Source organism: Etheostoma cragini, chromosome 18 (genome assembly GCF_013103735.1).
Source record: "Etheostoma cragini isolate CJK2018 chromosome 18, CSU_Ecrag_1.0, whole genome shotgun sequence".
Lineage (NCBI taxonomy): Eukaryota > Metazoa > Chordata > Actinopteri > Perciformes > Percidae > Etheostoma > Etheostoma cragini.
In genome coordinates this window covers 8,041,335-8,055,442 of record NC_048424.1, presented here as the reverse complement: position 1 = coordinate 8,055,442, position 14,108 = coordinate 8,041,335, and the positions used below count along the sequence as shown (strand labels likewise).

At 39.6% G+C, this 14,108-nt stretch overlaps 1 protein-coding gene across 8 annotated transcripts in view; it reads right to left on the bottom strand.

Moving 5' to 3' along the window:
• Nucleotides 1–8,750: 8,750 nt before the first annotated feature.
• The window catches only part of LOC117961661 (cartilage intermediate layer protein 1-like), a 28,025-nt gene continuing 22,667 nt past the window's right edge, over nt 8,751–14,108 (bottom strand). For 2 of the 8 annotated variants that reach the window (XM_034900491.1, XM_034900490.1), the window contains exons 4-8: nt 12,109–12,159; nt 11,810–11,981; nt 10,379–10,485; nt 9,365–9,539; nt 8,751–8,878 (exon numbers count right to left, since the gene is read on the bottom strand). In XM_034900491.1, the coding sequence (XP_034756382.1) occupies nt 8,782–8,878; nt 9,365–9,539; nt 10,379–10,485; nt 11,810–11,981; nt 12,109–12,159 (602 nt within the window). In that variant the 3' untranslated portion in view covers nt 8,751–8,781. The remainder of the gene's footprint in view (nt 8,879–9,364; nt 9,540–10,378; nt 10,486–11,809; nt 11,982–12,108; nt 12,160–14,108) is intronic. The other 6 variants (XM_034900487.1, XM_034900486.1, XM_034900482.1 and 3 more) reach the window with 4 other exon arrangements.

Genomic DNA, 14,108 nt, shown 5'->3' with positions numbered 1-14,108 from the left:
CAAATAACTCGACTTTAGACTTGAAAGCCATCCAGCAACAGACTATGCTCGAGTGTGAGCCATCCTCCGATGTGAAGGTGTGTGGCATTCACACAAATGCTGCGCCGCTTGTAAATTTCAGGGGAATGACATCCCTTCGAGATTGTAAGTAGATCGCATTTCTATCAGATTAGCGAGTTCAAACAAGGCTGCATCCTATAGATGCACAGAGAAGATGGATATCTGCAGCTCTTGCATGAGTCTACACGCTATTGATCTAACACTACGTGCACCTTATCAGTGTCCACCCCCAATGAGCACCTCTTTATGAGCCAGTGCATCAGCTGGAGCTATAGTTACAGCGGTGCACCCCCTTCAAGAGGGTGAAGGGCTATTTAATCCCAACAGAGATGTGAAAGAAGGTCTTTGATCGGCACCACAGTCCAAGGCCTGAATGAACACCGCCATTGTGTGACTCAGGCGTGAAAGGCTGGCTTGTGTGTGTACGAGTGTGTGTGTGTGTGTGTGTGTGTGGTGTAGATCTACTCCAAAATAAAGTCACTACAAGAATTCCTGTAGTGTCTTATAGTGTATTAAATAGATCTTTCAGGTGACGTTGCCATTCTTTATGGTGTATTTATCTCTCGTAATTGCACTGATATTTTTGAAGTAAATTGCTGTGTTGTATCTTTACTAGAGTGCAGAACAGTGAAATTAAAAGTAAATGTGTGGATAAGCAAAGGATGCTGACACATTTCTTTCAGTCGAGTGCTGCTTCATTATACGTTACCGGATCTGTCAAATCCCCATTCACAATTAAAAGCAAATGCATTTAATAGTGAAGAGGGCGATTGTATCAGCTAAAGGAAACACAAAGTAATTACACGAGATCAAGTAGGTGGTGTGAACACTGACTTTGAACGTGTGTCAGTTTGCGTTGGTCTGCACACAGGCAATCTGCAGTGTGAGAATATCAAAGAGAATGGCACTCATCATGCCACCATCTGGACCATTAGCATAATTATGGAGAAATTCAGAGTTCCTGTATAAGTCAGCACAGCTTCACACAGCATGAAAGGAATGTTTATTGAGCTCAGGGAGAAGACATCCACTAAAAGGCTAGCTCCTCTTAAAGTCACAGCATCCCCTAGCCAAATACTAAGGTATTGCACTAAGTTAAGCCACCAGTTGCCCCTAAACACAAAACACCAAAAATTGAATTTGCGGAATAGAATTAAGGCTGCCACAAATGATTCTGACTTAATTTTCTAATACAAATCTAAATCGTATTTTTTGTCCGTGCCTCAGCATAGGGTATGTATGGACTAAATAATCAGTTATGCTTCCTTTCAAGCCTCCTGAGTTCCTTCTTTGTTTGTAGTTTAGTTTAACACACTTCTGACTTCACAGTTAACCAGTCATCATAACATAACTGTGTGTGTAAACCAGAAAAGAGGTGGTGATAGGAATGGTGAATCGCCTCATTATGATGTTAAAATGACTCCTACTACTTTAGCTCGTTGTGACTGATGTGAAAATACCATTTGGGAGATGTACATTTTTTTTTTTTTTTTAAATCCTTTAAATCACATTGAGTCATTTTTAAAGGAGACCACAAATTAGATTACTTAATACACACCCACTCACTTGTAACCCAGGGAGGCTTCCACATTAGCTGGTAGGTGTGTTTATTCAGACGCCATTCATGCACTGGGTAATGCAAAGGGGACTTTATGCAAAGTAGAGATAACCACTGCTAAAAGCCTTCTGTCATTCTCTCTCTCCCCTCCGCCCTTGTTCACTCTCTCGCACAGGCAGACTGGTGGAAAGATGGCATTGGCAGAGGGAGGGAAACCATGGAAACGAGAAGCTGATGCACTTTGAATGGTAAGACCCTGAAAGAGAAAACATTCACTCAATTGAATCGCCCTGTACTAAAGGCTCGTCTCTACTGCATTATTCTGAATGCTACAAGTTTATTCAAACCATGGTTGGCTCCAGAAAGCCAACAATGGTCTCACTTCATCAGCCCATTATGTCACGATGACTGTGGCTAAGGATGTCTTAACATTTTGGCAAGTTGAAGTAGGGGCTCTACAAAAACACACACACACACACACACACGCACACAAAACAATGTATAAACCTGCCCATTTTCCCAGGAACAGTTTAACAGAGATTGTCCCTGCAGATGCCCCACACACCATGTGTGACTCACCTGAGCCTGTTATCATGGCAGTTTTGAGTTCAGTGTATCTACATTTCTCACTTGCGTCTTTGCGTCAGCAAATGCCTTTGAACATAAGAGCATGCCAATATCAGCTCTAGCCTATATGTCTTGAGAAGTGCTGCTGATGAGATTTCAGGGATCTCAGTGGGAATACATTCTTCAGAGACGACAATTAGTCAAGTGAGACAGTAATTAGGACCTCTCTGCACACTGTCACTTCCAGTTAGTGCTGACGGATGCCTACAATTCCCCCCCCCTCCAGCAGTTGCAGAGAGGCAGCCTTACTTCTGGAGCTGCGCACTGTTGTGACAGCCATGTGTAACTTCTGTCTACTATGGTAATAGTTTCAAAAAAATTGCTTGGCATTGTGGTCAGTATAGCATAATGGTAAATTCATTTTGTGAATTATACTTTGTGACCAAATTACCGTTGTCATTTTACTTCCGTGATAGTACCACAGTCCTTACTATGGTGACCAAATTACCAGGCTACAGTAGGCTACTACAGAAGTTTAAATAGTCCCATTATATCGTATTAAAAAATTCCCTGCATACGTGTGTAGAACAATAATACCAGGCTACTTCACGACTCCTCAATTTGAGTTGACATCGACACCGAGAACATACAGTAAATGTCAATATTTACAAGCGTACAGTCCCGCCACGAAGATATTATTAACTGGATCTCATGTTGCAGTCGAAAAGTCATCACAATTCAAACATAACATTAACTTTCCTGGTTAAGAAAAAGTGGCATAACCCGTTACAAGTTAAAGTTGGACACTATAGTCACTAGCTAATGCTTTAGGTAGCCTAACGTTACGCGAGCTAACGTTGCCCGGGTCCCATTTCCGCCACACTAACAATAATATAAGACGTCATATTACGTTTTATGACGTCCTGAATCAGGAATTATGTTCCAATCAAAACATGAATGGACCGGTCATTATAGTTGGCAAATCATATGCTTACCAAGAACATCGTAGGGACGTTACCGGTAGAGCCGGAGTGTGGCTAATGGTTTTGAAAGAAGCTGACAAACACGGATTGGCTGAGTCAAGAGAGTTTGTCCAATCAGGTTACTTGTAGGCGGGACAATTGTCACAGTTGGCATCATAGACCGTATATACGGTCTATGGTTGGCATGGGTTTACAAATAATTGTAATACAGTGACAGCAATGACTTTGACAATAGAGAAGTATTTTAAATGAATGTGTGACATAGTTTGATGTGGCTCATTTTTTTCCGTGAGTATTTCTTCATAGTGCCACGTTTTGAATCATGCATTGTGGTTCACTGTGTGTGTACAGTAGTTCAGTAAATCTGTGTTGTAGTGTATCATTTTAATCAAAATCAATACTGGTGATTGCCTTGACAACTGTGACCCCTCCACCCCTATACGTCAATGATACCAATATGGACCTTTTTCACAGCATTTTGACATGTCACAGTGAAAAGTATAATCAATAATAACAACTGCATTCCATTTAGATAAGCAGTTCTAGTCAGGTTTTGTGCATGCTGGTGTCTTACTGGGTCACCTATTGCAATGGAACTGAGCCATCCTTACTGGTATTAGAACACAGGTGTGGGTGCATAGACCACGGGTTCGTGGGGCCTTCAAATTGGCTCCTGTTCAAATATTACTCACACTATATCTTAAATTAAATCTACTCCACTCTCTGGATCCATTATTTTTAATTAGTTTTAGTCAAAGATAGGATTGCAATTTCAGACAAGAATGAACAAGGCTACCAATAAAGGATTATGCTTCATAGTCCTAAAAGGCCCATATCCACTTGCACAAAAAAATGAAAATAAAAGCCAACGGACCAAATATTGTGTATCCAATATTTCCAAATAATAACCTTTTGTGCCTTCATTAGAACGTATCTGTAGATTGCTTTAAATGCTATTGCAAAAGAATGCTCCATCAAAACCCTATATTTTGAGTACGAAACACATTCAATTAAAAGGTGGGTGTGAAACATTGTTATAGCTGTAATCATTTTGGATTCATATTCATGTTTTTTTGGTGTAAAAAAAAAAGTCAGATAGTCCATAGAAACAACTCCAACTTCTTCAGCAGTATAATCCACATGTCATCTCATGTTCAAATCATGAAAATCATGTAAAAATCATCACAAACCATAATAACAACAAAAAGTTTAAAGAAATAAATATATTACCATTTCTCTTCTTTTTGTATAAGATGTTTGTCTTTGTTCTTGTCAGGGACATCCAGCACATACAGTACATGCTTTCTATTCTTTGTGGTTTCAGAAGAAAACAGACCCACAACATCATGTTCACACACACACACACACACACACACACACACACACACAGACACAGACACACAGCAGAGAGCCATGCTGATTGGACGGTGGATGGCTGGAGTTGTTATTACAGAGCATCCAGCAGAGTCTGGTTTGCAGGATAAGGACGTCCTTACAGTGCATTTCTCTGTGTGAGCGATGAGGAAACAGCCTACTGTGTGTGTGTGTGTGTGTGTGTGTGTGTGTGTGTGAGTGAGTGTGTGTGTGTGTGTGTGTGTGTGTGTATGAGAGAGTGAGATAGACTGATAGAGACCCCAGAGAGAAAGAAAGGAATAGACAGAATGTGGACAGATGCACCTGTCTGCCTACATATTTTGGCCATCAAATAGAAATCTTGGCAATGCTTGCAAAAAGTGACTATTCCCACTGGACTCGTCGGTGCCAAGGGTTTGCCTGCAGAGAAAAGAAACTAGAGAGTAAGAGACGAATTCACAAGGCTTTACAATCTGATACAGGAATGCTTTTGTTTCTGCAAATACATTTGGAGAAACTTTTGTGTCCACAAACAAGACTAAGAGGCGGGCCTTTCCAAGCCAGATATGGAAGTGTAAATAAAGAGCAGACGTGCACGGTTTATTTTCATACATCTGGGGCTTTGTTAATGGTTTCTCTTGGTTCCTATTAGTAACTCATTAGGGTTTCATCTAATTCTCACTATTTTACAGACCACTAACAACAGAGACATGGCAACAACCTGTAAATCTGAATGCCTCCGACACTATGAAGCGTCAGTGTGTATAAATAAATATAAAACCTCATCTGTTGACGCATGAATTGATGCATGAAAACAGTTAAAAAGTCTTCTCAGGGAGGGGTTATAGCAGGCACACGTCCCTAACCTTTTTTTAGACTTCCATCCCAGTAATGAAATCCACTCTGTTTCCACAAAGATCCAGGGATCAACTGTTGCAGCAGGGGATGAGGGGGCCCAGGAGTCGCCTCAGACATCCAGGATCTAAAACTCCAAACAGGGATAACACCCTCTCAGCATTCAATGTTTTCAATCAAGGGATCAGCTACTGTGACTGGAAACAAAATGTCCCAGACAGCTATCAGGCAGGTGTTGCCGGCAGGCAAAAGCTGGCACGAATAATGGCTTGTCAGAGTGAAAATAGCCCGGTATTGTTCTCACCTTCCGGAAAGGTACAGGCAAAACGCTTTTGTCTTGTTCATCTCTCAGGAGTCATGCTCTAATAGCTTTTCTGGCTCACATTGCTTTGGTAAGAGGGATTTAAAGTTGCTACCCACAGAGTGTAGTGATGGAGGTTCAGCTATTCATTTACACATAATTCAGCATAAATCAAATTTACACCGTCATAAACGAGATGAATTCATGTCTTAAGATTAAATGGCATTTGACGCATTGGATTTGAGAATTATGAAACTGCCTGGTTCTGGATTTATTAAAAGTGAGTCAAGGTACATGGACTGTGCCTTCTACAGCTCAAGTGTTTTCATGAGTTGCCAAGACTGCAGTGGTACAAAATATATTGGACAGATAAACAGAAATACGAAATAGTGTGACAAATCTGTCAGGCATCGGTTGTTAAAGGTGGTTGCAAAGGACTGTGAGAGATTAAGGACATATGAAATGTTTTTAGACACATTTCATTTATTGACTTTCAATCCCAAAAACTTGTACTTGGTGACAGTAGGACACACATTTCTTTTGCTAATGAAAACAATTAAATTCATTGCACAATAGATAAATGGTTGCATAAAGTCTAAGTATGGAATTCTAAACATCTGCTCGCAGTTATGTGAAGACATTTTTCTTCTTTTTGTGGCAGATAAATGGTTATTTTTACATATTCATGTCTCACGTCTTCTAAGTTACATTCAGTGGTTTCACTTCCATGCACAAAGCCTTGGAGTGGTTTTAATAGACAAATACTTGTAACAAAGGCCCTTGGCCATAAGCCCTGCACAAAATCCACCCTGAAGTAAAATGTTGCCACCTAAGCCTCTGTAAACACCCAGGGAAAAACATGGATGGAGACCAGCAGATAGAGCGTCAGTTTGAAAAAACAAAAAAGGGTTGGATCTCATTTATGCCCTACTGTTCTGGAGGTGATGAAATGCTGGTCTTGAGCTTGGTGAGGTCCGCCCTCTGCTCTGTTCTTCTCTCCTCTCCTCCTTCCCTGTGCCCTATTAATCACGTCTGCACACATGAAAATGAGCTTAACCCTTTTTCCCATGCAGTGCTCTACTTCCACTGAAGGACACCTTGCAACAGCACATATGAGTAGGATCTTAGTGCATATTTTCTTCCTGCATTTCCACTAATGGACACCCTTTAGTCTTGATCCAGCTTGACTTAGCGATGAAAACATGCTTGATGGGGCTTTATTCACTCTTCCTCATGGTGCCTCATAACAATTAACACTTCCATAAACCCTTTTGTCAAATGCTTTATAGTGAAGAAATTGAAGGACTTATCCTCCTACCCCCTTGAGTCTAACATAATTTCACTGGCAACTAAACTATGTGAAAGAAGGTTGGTGTATAATATATATGCTCATGAAAAAGAGGAGGGTGGAGAAAAAGATAGCAAGGAAGAAGATAAAGTTGCAGAGGGAGAAAAAGAAAGAGAAGTAGTTAGAGAATGAGTAAGGAAGAGAGAGGAAGGGAAAAAGAAAATGAGCTTGGTTCCCTGGGTGGCACAGTGCTTCACCACTTAATCATCCCCTGGTCTATAAATAGACCTTTACAGGCACGGAATATTGGGAGATTAATGGAAGAGAATGGAACACCATAATGCTCAGGAGCTTCAACACTTCTTTTGCACTTCAGTTCAGTGCGGAGTTCATTTTACTTCTCTTCCTCACTTTTATCATTACAGAGTGAAAATGGGAAGGTCCCCAGATTGCATCCAGTTTAATCCTCCCACCTCTTTTGTCTCTTGCAACAGTCTCACAGCAGTGCGGACAATCACAAGCTAAATACCAACTATATACATGTACGTATCTACAGATGTGTAATGGCTGGGATTCTGGTCTGGAGTCATTAGGTTTCCATTAAAGTCAATGTGTGTATTTTCACTGACTGAGGAACTGCTGAGTTCTGACTCCGTCCCAGCTTCGGTGATCCGCAGCCCTCCAGAGCCGATAGCAGAGCTTCTATTTTAGCCAGATGCGGAGAGCTCCTCAGCAATACAGCACACGGCAGATAGTGCGGTAGAGGAAGTCGAGCACATAAACAAAAGAAAATATCTGGTTAATTTTCAAAATAAAACAGACCGTGCTCATGGTGGATCATGTTTCCCTGCACTACACCTTGAAAACAAAGCACATAGTTGTACTCTCTACTGCTCTGGATGGAAATAAACTGTTTTTGTTGTTCTATTCTAAATGAAATTGAGAAATTTTGTGGATCCTTGAGACTTCAGCTGTCAGTCATGCCGTTCTGCAACAAATTTGGACCTGGTGGGTATTAACGGAGGGCAGAGCCAATCCGCAGCCGTACGCGTCTGTTGGAAACTGTCCCAGCAATTAACAAAAAAAAACAACCTTTGTTCCACCTGAACTGCTGCTTTGCAGACTGGTTAGTTTGGCAAACGCCTTCAAGTGTGCCCACTGTTTATTACTTGAGAAAAAAAAATATATTAACATTAAAAGGAAGTTGTCTTAGCTCTGTTGGAACTAATGCTCTTGGGTGGGAATTGTTGAGTCCCTGTAAATTATAAAGTGTGGTCTAGATCTGAAAATTGTCCTGTCATGATTTGGCATTAAATTAAATCACTACCCACTAACTGTTCAAAACACACAAGTCTGCATGCTGACACAAAACTATAACTTCATGCAAGCATATTAGCTAATTAGTAGGATCCTCATAAGCTGCAGAGAGTTGCAGTTATTGCTGTTAACTATAAATATTAAAACAGGGTCATGATTTCGTAATCATGAGAAAAGAGACTGATAAAGTACATAATAGGCCTTTTAATCAGAGAAGAACAAGGTGAAAGTAATACAATCATATATGGCTAAATTCCATTTAAATGCATAGTCGTCAGATCACATTTGCTGTCTCACTGGGACACTTGAATGGAACAGAGCCACAGTTACTACGTTACTACACCTCCAAGTCAAAATGTCTGCAGTGAAAAAGTCCATTGTGCTGCTTCTATCAGGCACAGTAAGGAATCAAACAAGAAACAAATCTAAGAAAGATTGAAGATATAACATTTTAGTGTTGTCTTCTTATCCTTCTCAGTGTTCGCTGTGGAGTCAGGCCTTATGTGCATGGGCACCCAAACCGAACTTTGTAGTCACGGCATGCGCCATATGTCTGGTCCGTATTGCGGCAAACAAATCCGTCAGCTGGATTGTAGCTGAAAAGAATATTCCAAACCGTTAATGGACCCGTATGATATTTAAAGCAAGGAGACCATTGAAAGCAAACAATAAATTCTTTTTGATGGGGCACATGACTAAAACCATTAATTATTGTTTAACTATGATTAAAAAAAATTATCTACTTTATGAAAAAGAAAGAATAAACCACATCACCCCATTTGTCATTACGGTCAGTTTTGAAATCTTTTGAAATGTCTCAGATATCCAGTGTAAACAAAAACAAAATAATGAATACCAATACATTGGGTCATTCCTTTTACCACAGACCAAAAAGGTTCTTTTTCTCCCCCCAAACAAAGCTCTTAGCACAAGAATAAAAAGTATAATAAAAGTAAAGCTCAGCTACATGTGATTTGGAAAGGTGGGAAAGGAGTTTTAATGTTGAGAAGCATTGATTTAATGTTGGAAGTAAAATTAGCACATGTAAAGTTTTCAAATTATTTTCCTGTAAAGCAACTTACATGAAGAAGGTCTGCCCTGTGGAGGTGGCTGGGGTCAGTGTGTCAGTGGTAACAGCCTCGATGGACAGAGGGTTGGCACAGATTTGTCCGGGGTTTTCTGTGCTCAGGTCAATCGCACCCTCCCAGTCCCCTGTTCCACTGGGATCGTCCCGGTCAAACCACTTGGTCCAGCACACTGCAAGAACAATACATAGAGACATGCTGAAGGGAAACTGCAGAACCAAAGCACTGATTACTTATGCCCCTAACATGGTTTACTCAGTAGTTTGCACAAATCATCTTATAGTAGCGAGTAAACTCTAGACCGTAGCCTACGCCGTTTCTTGTGTGCTAGTATGTCTGTTCTAGTGCATCTCTTGAAGCCAAAAGCAGAGCTGGTCTGTGTGAATGGGTGTGGAGAATTTGGTAAAGCGAGTGACAGGGATTATCTTCGGAGCATGTTTTGATTTGGGAATAGTTACCTTCTCCTTAATTTCTCCTTAAAAGAGGGATTAGCGGGAAATGCAATGCTACCAAGCCACAGCCAAGCCAATAACTTGTTGCGGTCTGTGTCGCTATCACACAGTTACATTTCTGGGGAAATGCAAGTCAGGCTACAGTGTAGGGTACGGCGTAAAGTCTGTACCTACATATACAGTACCAATGTGCGTACCTAGAAGATGGCATTGATTCAATGCAGAATCATAAATCAAGAGTAACACTTTAATATAAGGTGCACAAAAAAGGGTAGTTAATGATTAGTTGTTGTTTTTCAGAAGGGTAGTTACTGTTCTTTGAAAGAATAACAAATAATTAGTTACTGTTTCAAAAAACAGCAACTACCCTTCCGAAAAAGGTTAACTAATCATTCGTTGCCCTTCTGAAAAAGGGTGACTACCCTTCTGAAAAAACAACTGATTATGTGTTACTATTTCAAAAACAGTAACTAATTATTAACAAGCCTACCTATTTGTTGTGTACCTCATTGTTAAGTGTTACCAAATCAAGTGAACACTGCACATGTGGTCACAGTACCTTCACAGAAAGATGGAGGGCAGCTGAAACGAACACGATAATCATTACACATCTTATCATTGGGTTGGTCCTGGTTCCTGCAGACGAGTCCGTTTGTTGCGTCACTTCTGAAAAAACAAACCGAGTAGCACAATAATGGCATGGGTTAAAATATTAAAATGTCAGTCTGTCAATCTTCTGTTTGTCCACCACATCGGTCCTGTCTAAATATCTCCACAACCGTTGGCTGGGTTGCCATGAATGGACATTCTTGGTCCTCAGAGGATGGCCACTGATAGCACCTCTCTTTGTGAGATTAGATTAGATTAGATTAGATTAGATTAGATTAGATTAGATTCAACTTTATTGTCATTACACAGGTACAGGAACAAGGCAACAAAATCCAGTTTGGGTCTAACCAGAAGTGCAATAGCAGTGAGTGCAGGATATACAATGGTTTCATGAGTGCAGGATATGGATATGTACTGAATAAATATAGAAATTAATACTATTATAAACAGAATTTTACAGATGGGTGTGTCCTATGAACAGAAAATATAGATAACAAGTATTGTGAGCAAGATTTACAGCTGGATATGTACTGAATATAATACACAGGTATTACTATAAGTAGACATTTTACAGATATGTAAATGTAAATGTGCTGTATTTATATAGCGCTTTTCCAGTCTTAACAACTGCTCAAAGCGCTTTTACATCTACAGGAAACATTCACCATTCACACACATTCATACACTGTGGCCGGGGCTGCCGTACAAGGTGCCACCTGCTCATCAGATAAACATTCACACAAATTCACACTCCGATGCGCAGCACCGGGGGCAACTCGGGGTTCAGTGTCTTGCCCAAGGACACTTCGACAATGACTGCAGGGGCGGGGATCGAATTACCAACCTTCCGATTGGCAGGCAACCGCTCTACCACTGAGCCACAGCCGCCCCAATATGCACCAATATGTACAATGAACATAATGTACTAATGGTTTACAGAGTTTACAGGTGAATATGTACTATGAATATATATACAGGCGACTATTATTATAGGCAGAATTGATATAATAAGTATAATGGATATAATAAATTAGGCTAAAATGAGCAGTATAACAATGACAATGAGCATATTAACATTGGCTATTGCTGAAACCACTGCTGGTTGAAAAGAATAGAAGGTGAAAAGTAGAACCAGTGAAAACATGTTAATATGTAATATGTGGTATGTATATGCAAGGTAATCAAACTGTAGCAATAGCAATGCAAACAATCAGAACACAAAAATAACTATTGCACATGTTAACGGTGAAAACATGTTTGATCTCAACAGGTATTCAAACAAATATACTGTAGTAGCAATATTAATGCAAAACAATCAGTAGAACACAAGATGAATCATTGTTTGAAACATTAAAATTATTCATCCTTATTCAGTACTTACACATAAATCACATCCCCTGCTTCAGCCGCAGTGAGTCCAAACGGAGTTCTGGCCTCAATATCTGATGGATTTGAGCAGATCTTTCCCGGGTACTCCTTGAAAAGTTCAAAGAGGGTTTCCCAGTCTCCAGTTCCAGAGGGGTCATCTCTGTCAAACCATTCTGTCCAGCATCCTGGACCAAGGTATTTAAATTGAGATCAATTAACAAGTCATTTTTCTACACCTTTCAACACAAAGTGAACTAGTAACTGGTTAGTCTGTACTTTAAATGTCAAAATTGCCAGTGAAAAGAATCTAACCTGGGACAGGGGGGTTAAGGTCAGGCACTCTGGCTGGCTGCTGGTTGCTTTCTAGTAAAGATAATCAGAAAAGGTGTTGACAACTGGGACTGAGTATATTTCTGATTATAGAGTCAAAATTGTACACATGATCTTGACACTGGATTGCAGTTATTGAGATGAACCTACCAAAAAACAACCCTGCAACAATGGCCACACTCAGCTAATAGAGACAATAGAAAATAAAAACATTACAATCACAAAATATGGCACAGTGCTAATAAAGTACATGTATGGAAGGAATGTAAATATACATTACCAATTGGATCATGATTGAAGATATTAAGGTTCTTCAAAACTGTAAGGGATGTACGCATTTTAGGAGTATATATGAAAGTACATTTTTTAAAACTTAATTTAAAAACACATTCACAGAATGACACGTTATAATAAACTGTTAAAGAATACCTATGAAATTACATTCAAAATAGTACAGATACATATAGATACATTATGTTACCTCTCTTCAAAATCTTTTTAAATTAAAGACACATACAGGACTTCTCAGTTGAACTGTTGTTTGAACTTATGTGTGGCATATTGAGGCTTTCTCCGGTCTCTCTAAATACAGTTGTGGAAGATATTTAGCTACAGACATAGGTAGTCAGTCATAACACTGAAACTGGAACCACCCAAAGAAACCAATGCCCCATTGAAAAAAACTAAACAAGACATATTCGTACAATATTTCTCAGATTAAAAAGGGTTGAAAAACAAGGTTTGATGTGACAAAGCGGATGAGGTCACACCACTTGTCCCCCTTAACCACTTTTTCCATGGGCAAAGCCATTGTTACCAGTCTTATGTATTCCTTGTTTTAGTTTTAATTCCATATGTGTTACTTCTTACTGACACTGAATATCCAAGAGTAGTTTGTGTTTAGCATTTTATTCAGTTAAAATTTAGATTAATCATTGGGTTAAGAGTACTGTTAAGTTAATGTATTGGTAAATGTCTGTTAGTTATTCTGTTTACTTACCATACCATGCGCTCCAGACAAATGGAATAGAGGACACGTTGATTCACTTCCTCTATTTATACTGGATGTGATGTTATCTTTGATGTCAATGGGTTGGGGGGGGATTAGATAAAGTATGTTTTGTAAATAATTTGTTTTGCTTTAGTAATGGGAAAATTACATTTAACCAATGATTTTCATATTCATTATTCATAACAAGATCTCCAATCTCCAATCCTCAGAATACATGACTTCTGAATCTGTCCTCTGTGTGTTCTCCTTGATGGGAGACAACTGGATTTGTTATGACTTTGTTTTCTTTCCTTGAAGGATAAATGGCATGAAGTCTGACAGAAACAGCTGTCTAGAGCTGTGTATATCATAGCTGGTCGCAGGTCGAGACCACGGCCTATCCAAGGAGACAAGATGTTCTTTTTCAGCTAAGATAGAATGACCGGTAAAACCTGACACACGAAGGGCAGATTCACAAAGACGTACTAGATCCAACTGTCTGCCTGAAATCCATTAATTGTTATGTTTAAGATTAGACTGTTTCGCAAACAAGGTATTCTTTCCTCTTGGGGGCACGAGATATATAAAGAAGTGTATTACTGATTGTATCCAAACAGAACTCTTGCACTCTGTAAAATTGTGCACTGTGAAAACCGTTCTTGTCAATTTTGATTGTTCTCTGCCGAAAACAATCAAACCGAAGACTAAACTTTGATTGAGTTTGCAGCCTGTCTTTATTTTGTTTCAAAAGAGTCTCACTTCCAACTAAATTTCTCTCTCGCTGTGCAAGAAAATTCCACCACACTTTCTGATTGTTTACATGTGATGCATTAGTCCTAAAGAGACAAAGATAAATGTGTTTCTACACAATTAGAATGTCAGAATGTTACTACATACCAGTGGTGGGGAAAGGATTTCATACTTGCCTGTGGATGATATGATCTGGGTATGCAAACTGATGAAAAGGCCTCTTCAAGCAGTTGGATTCAAG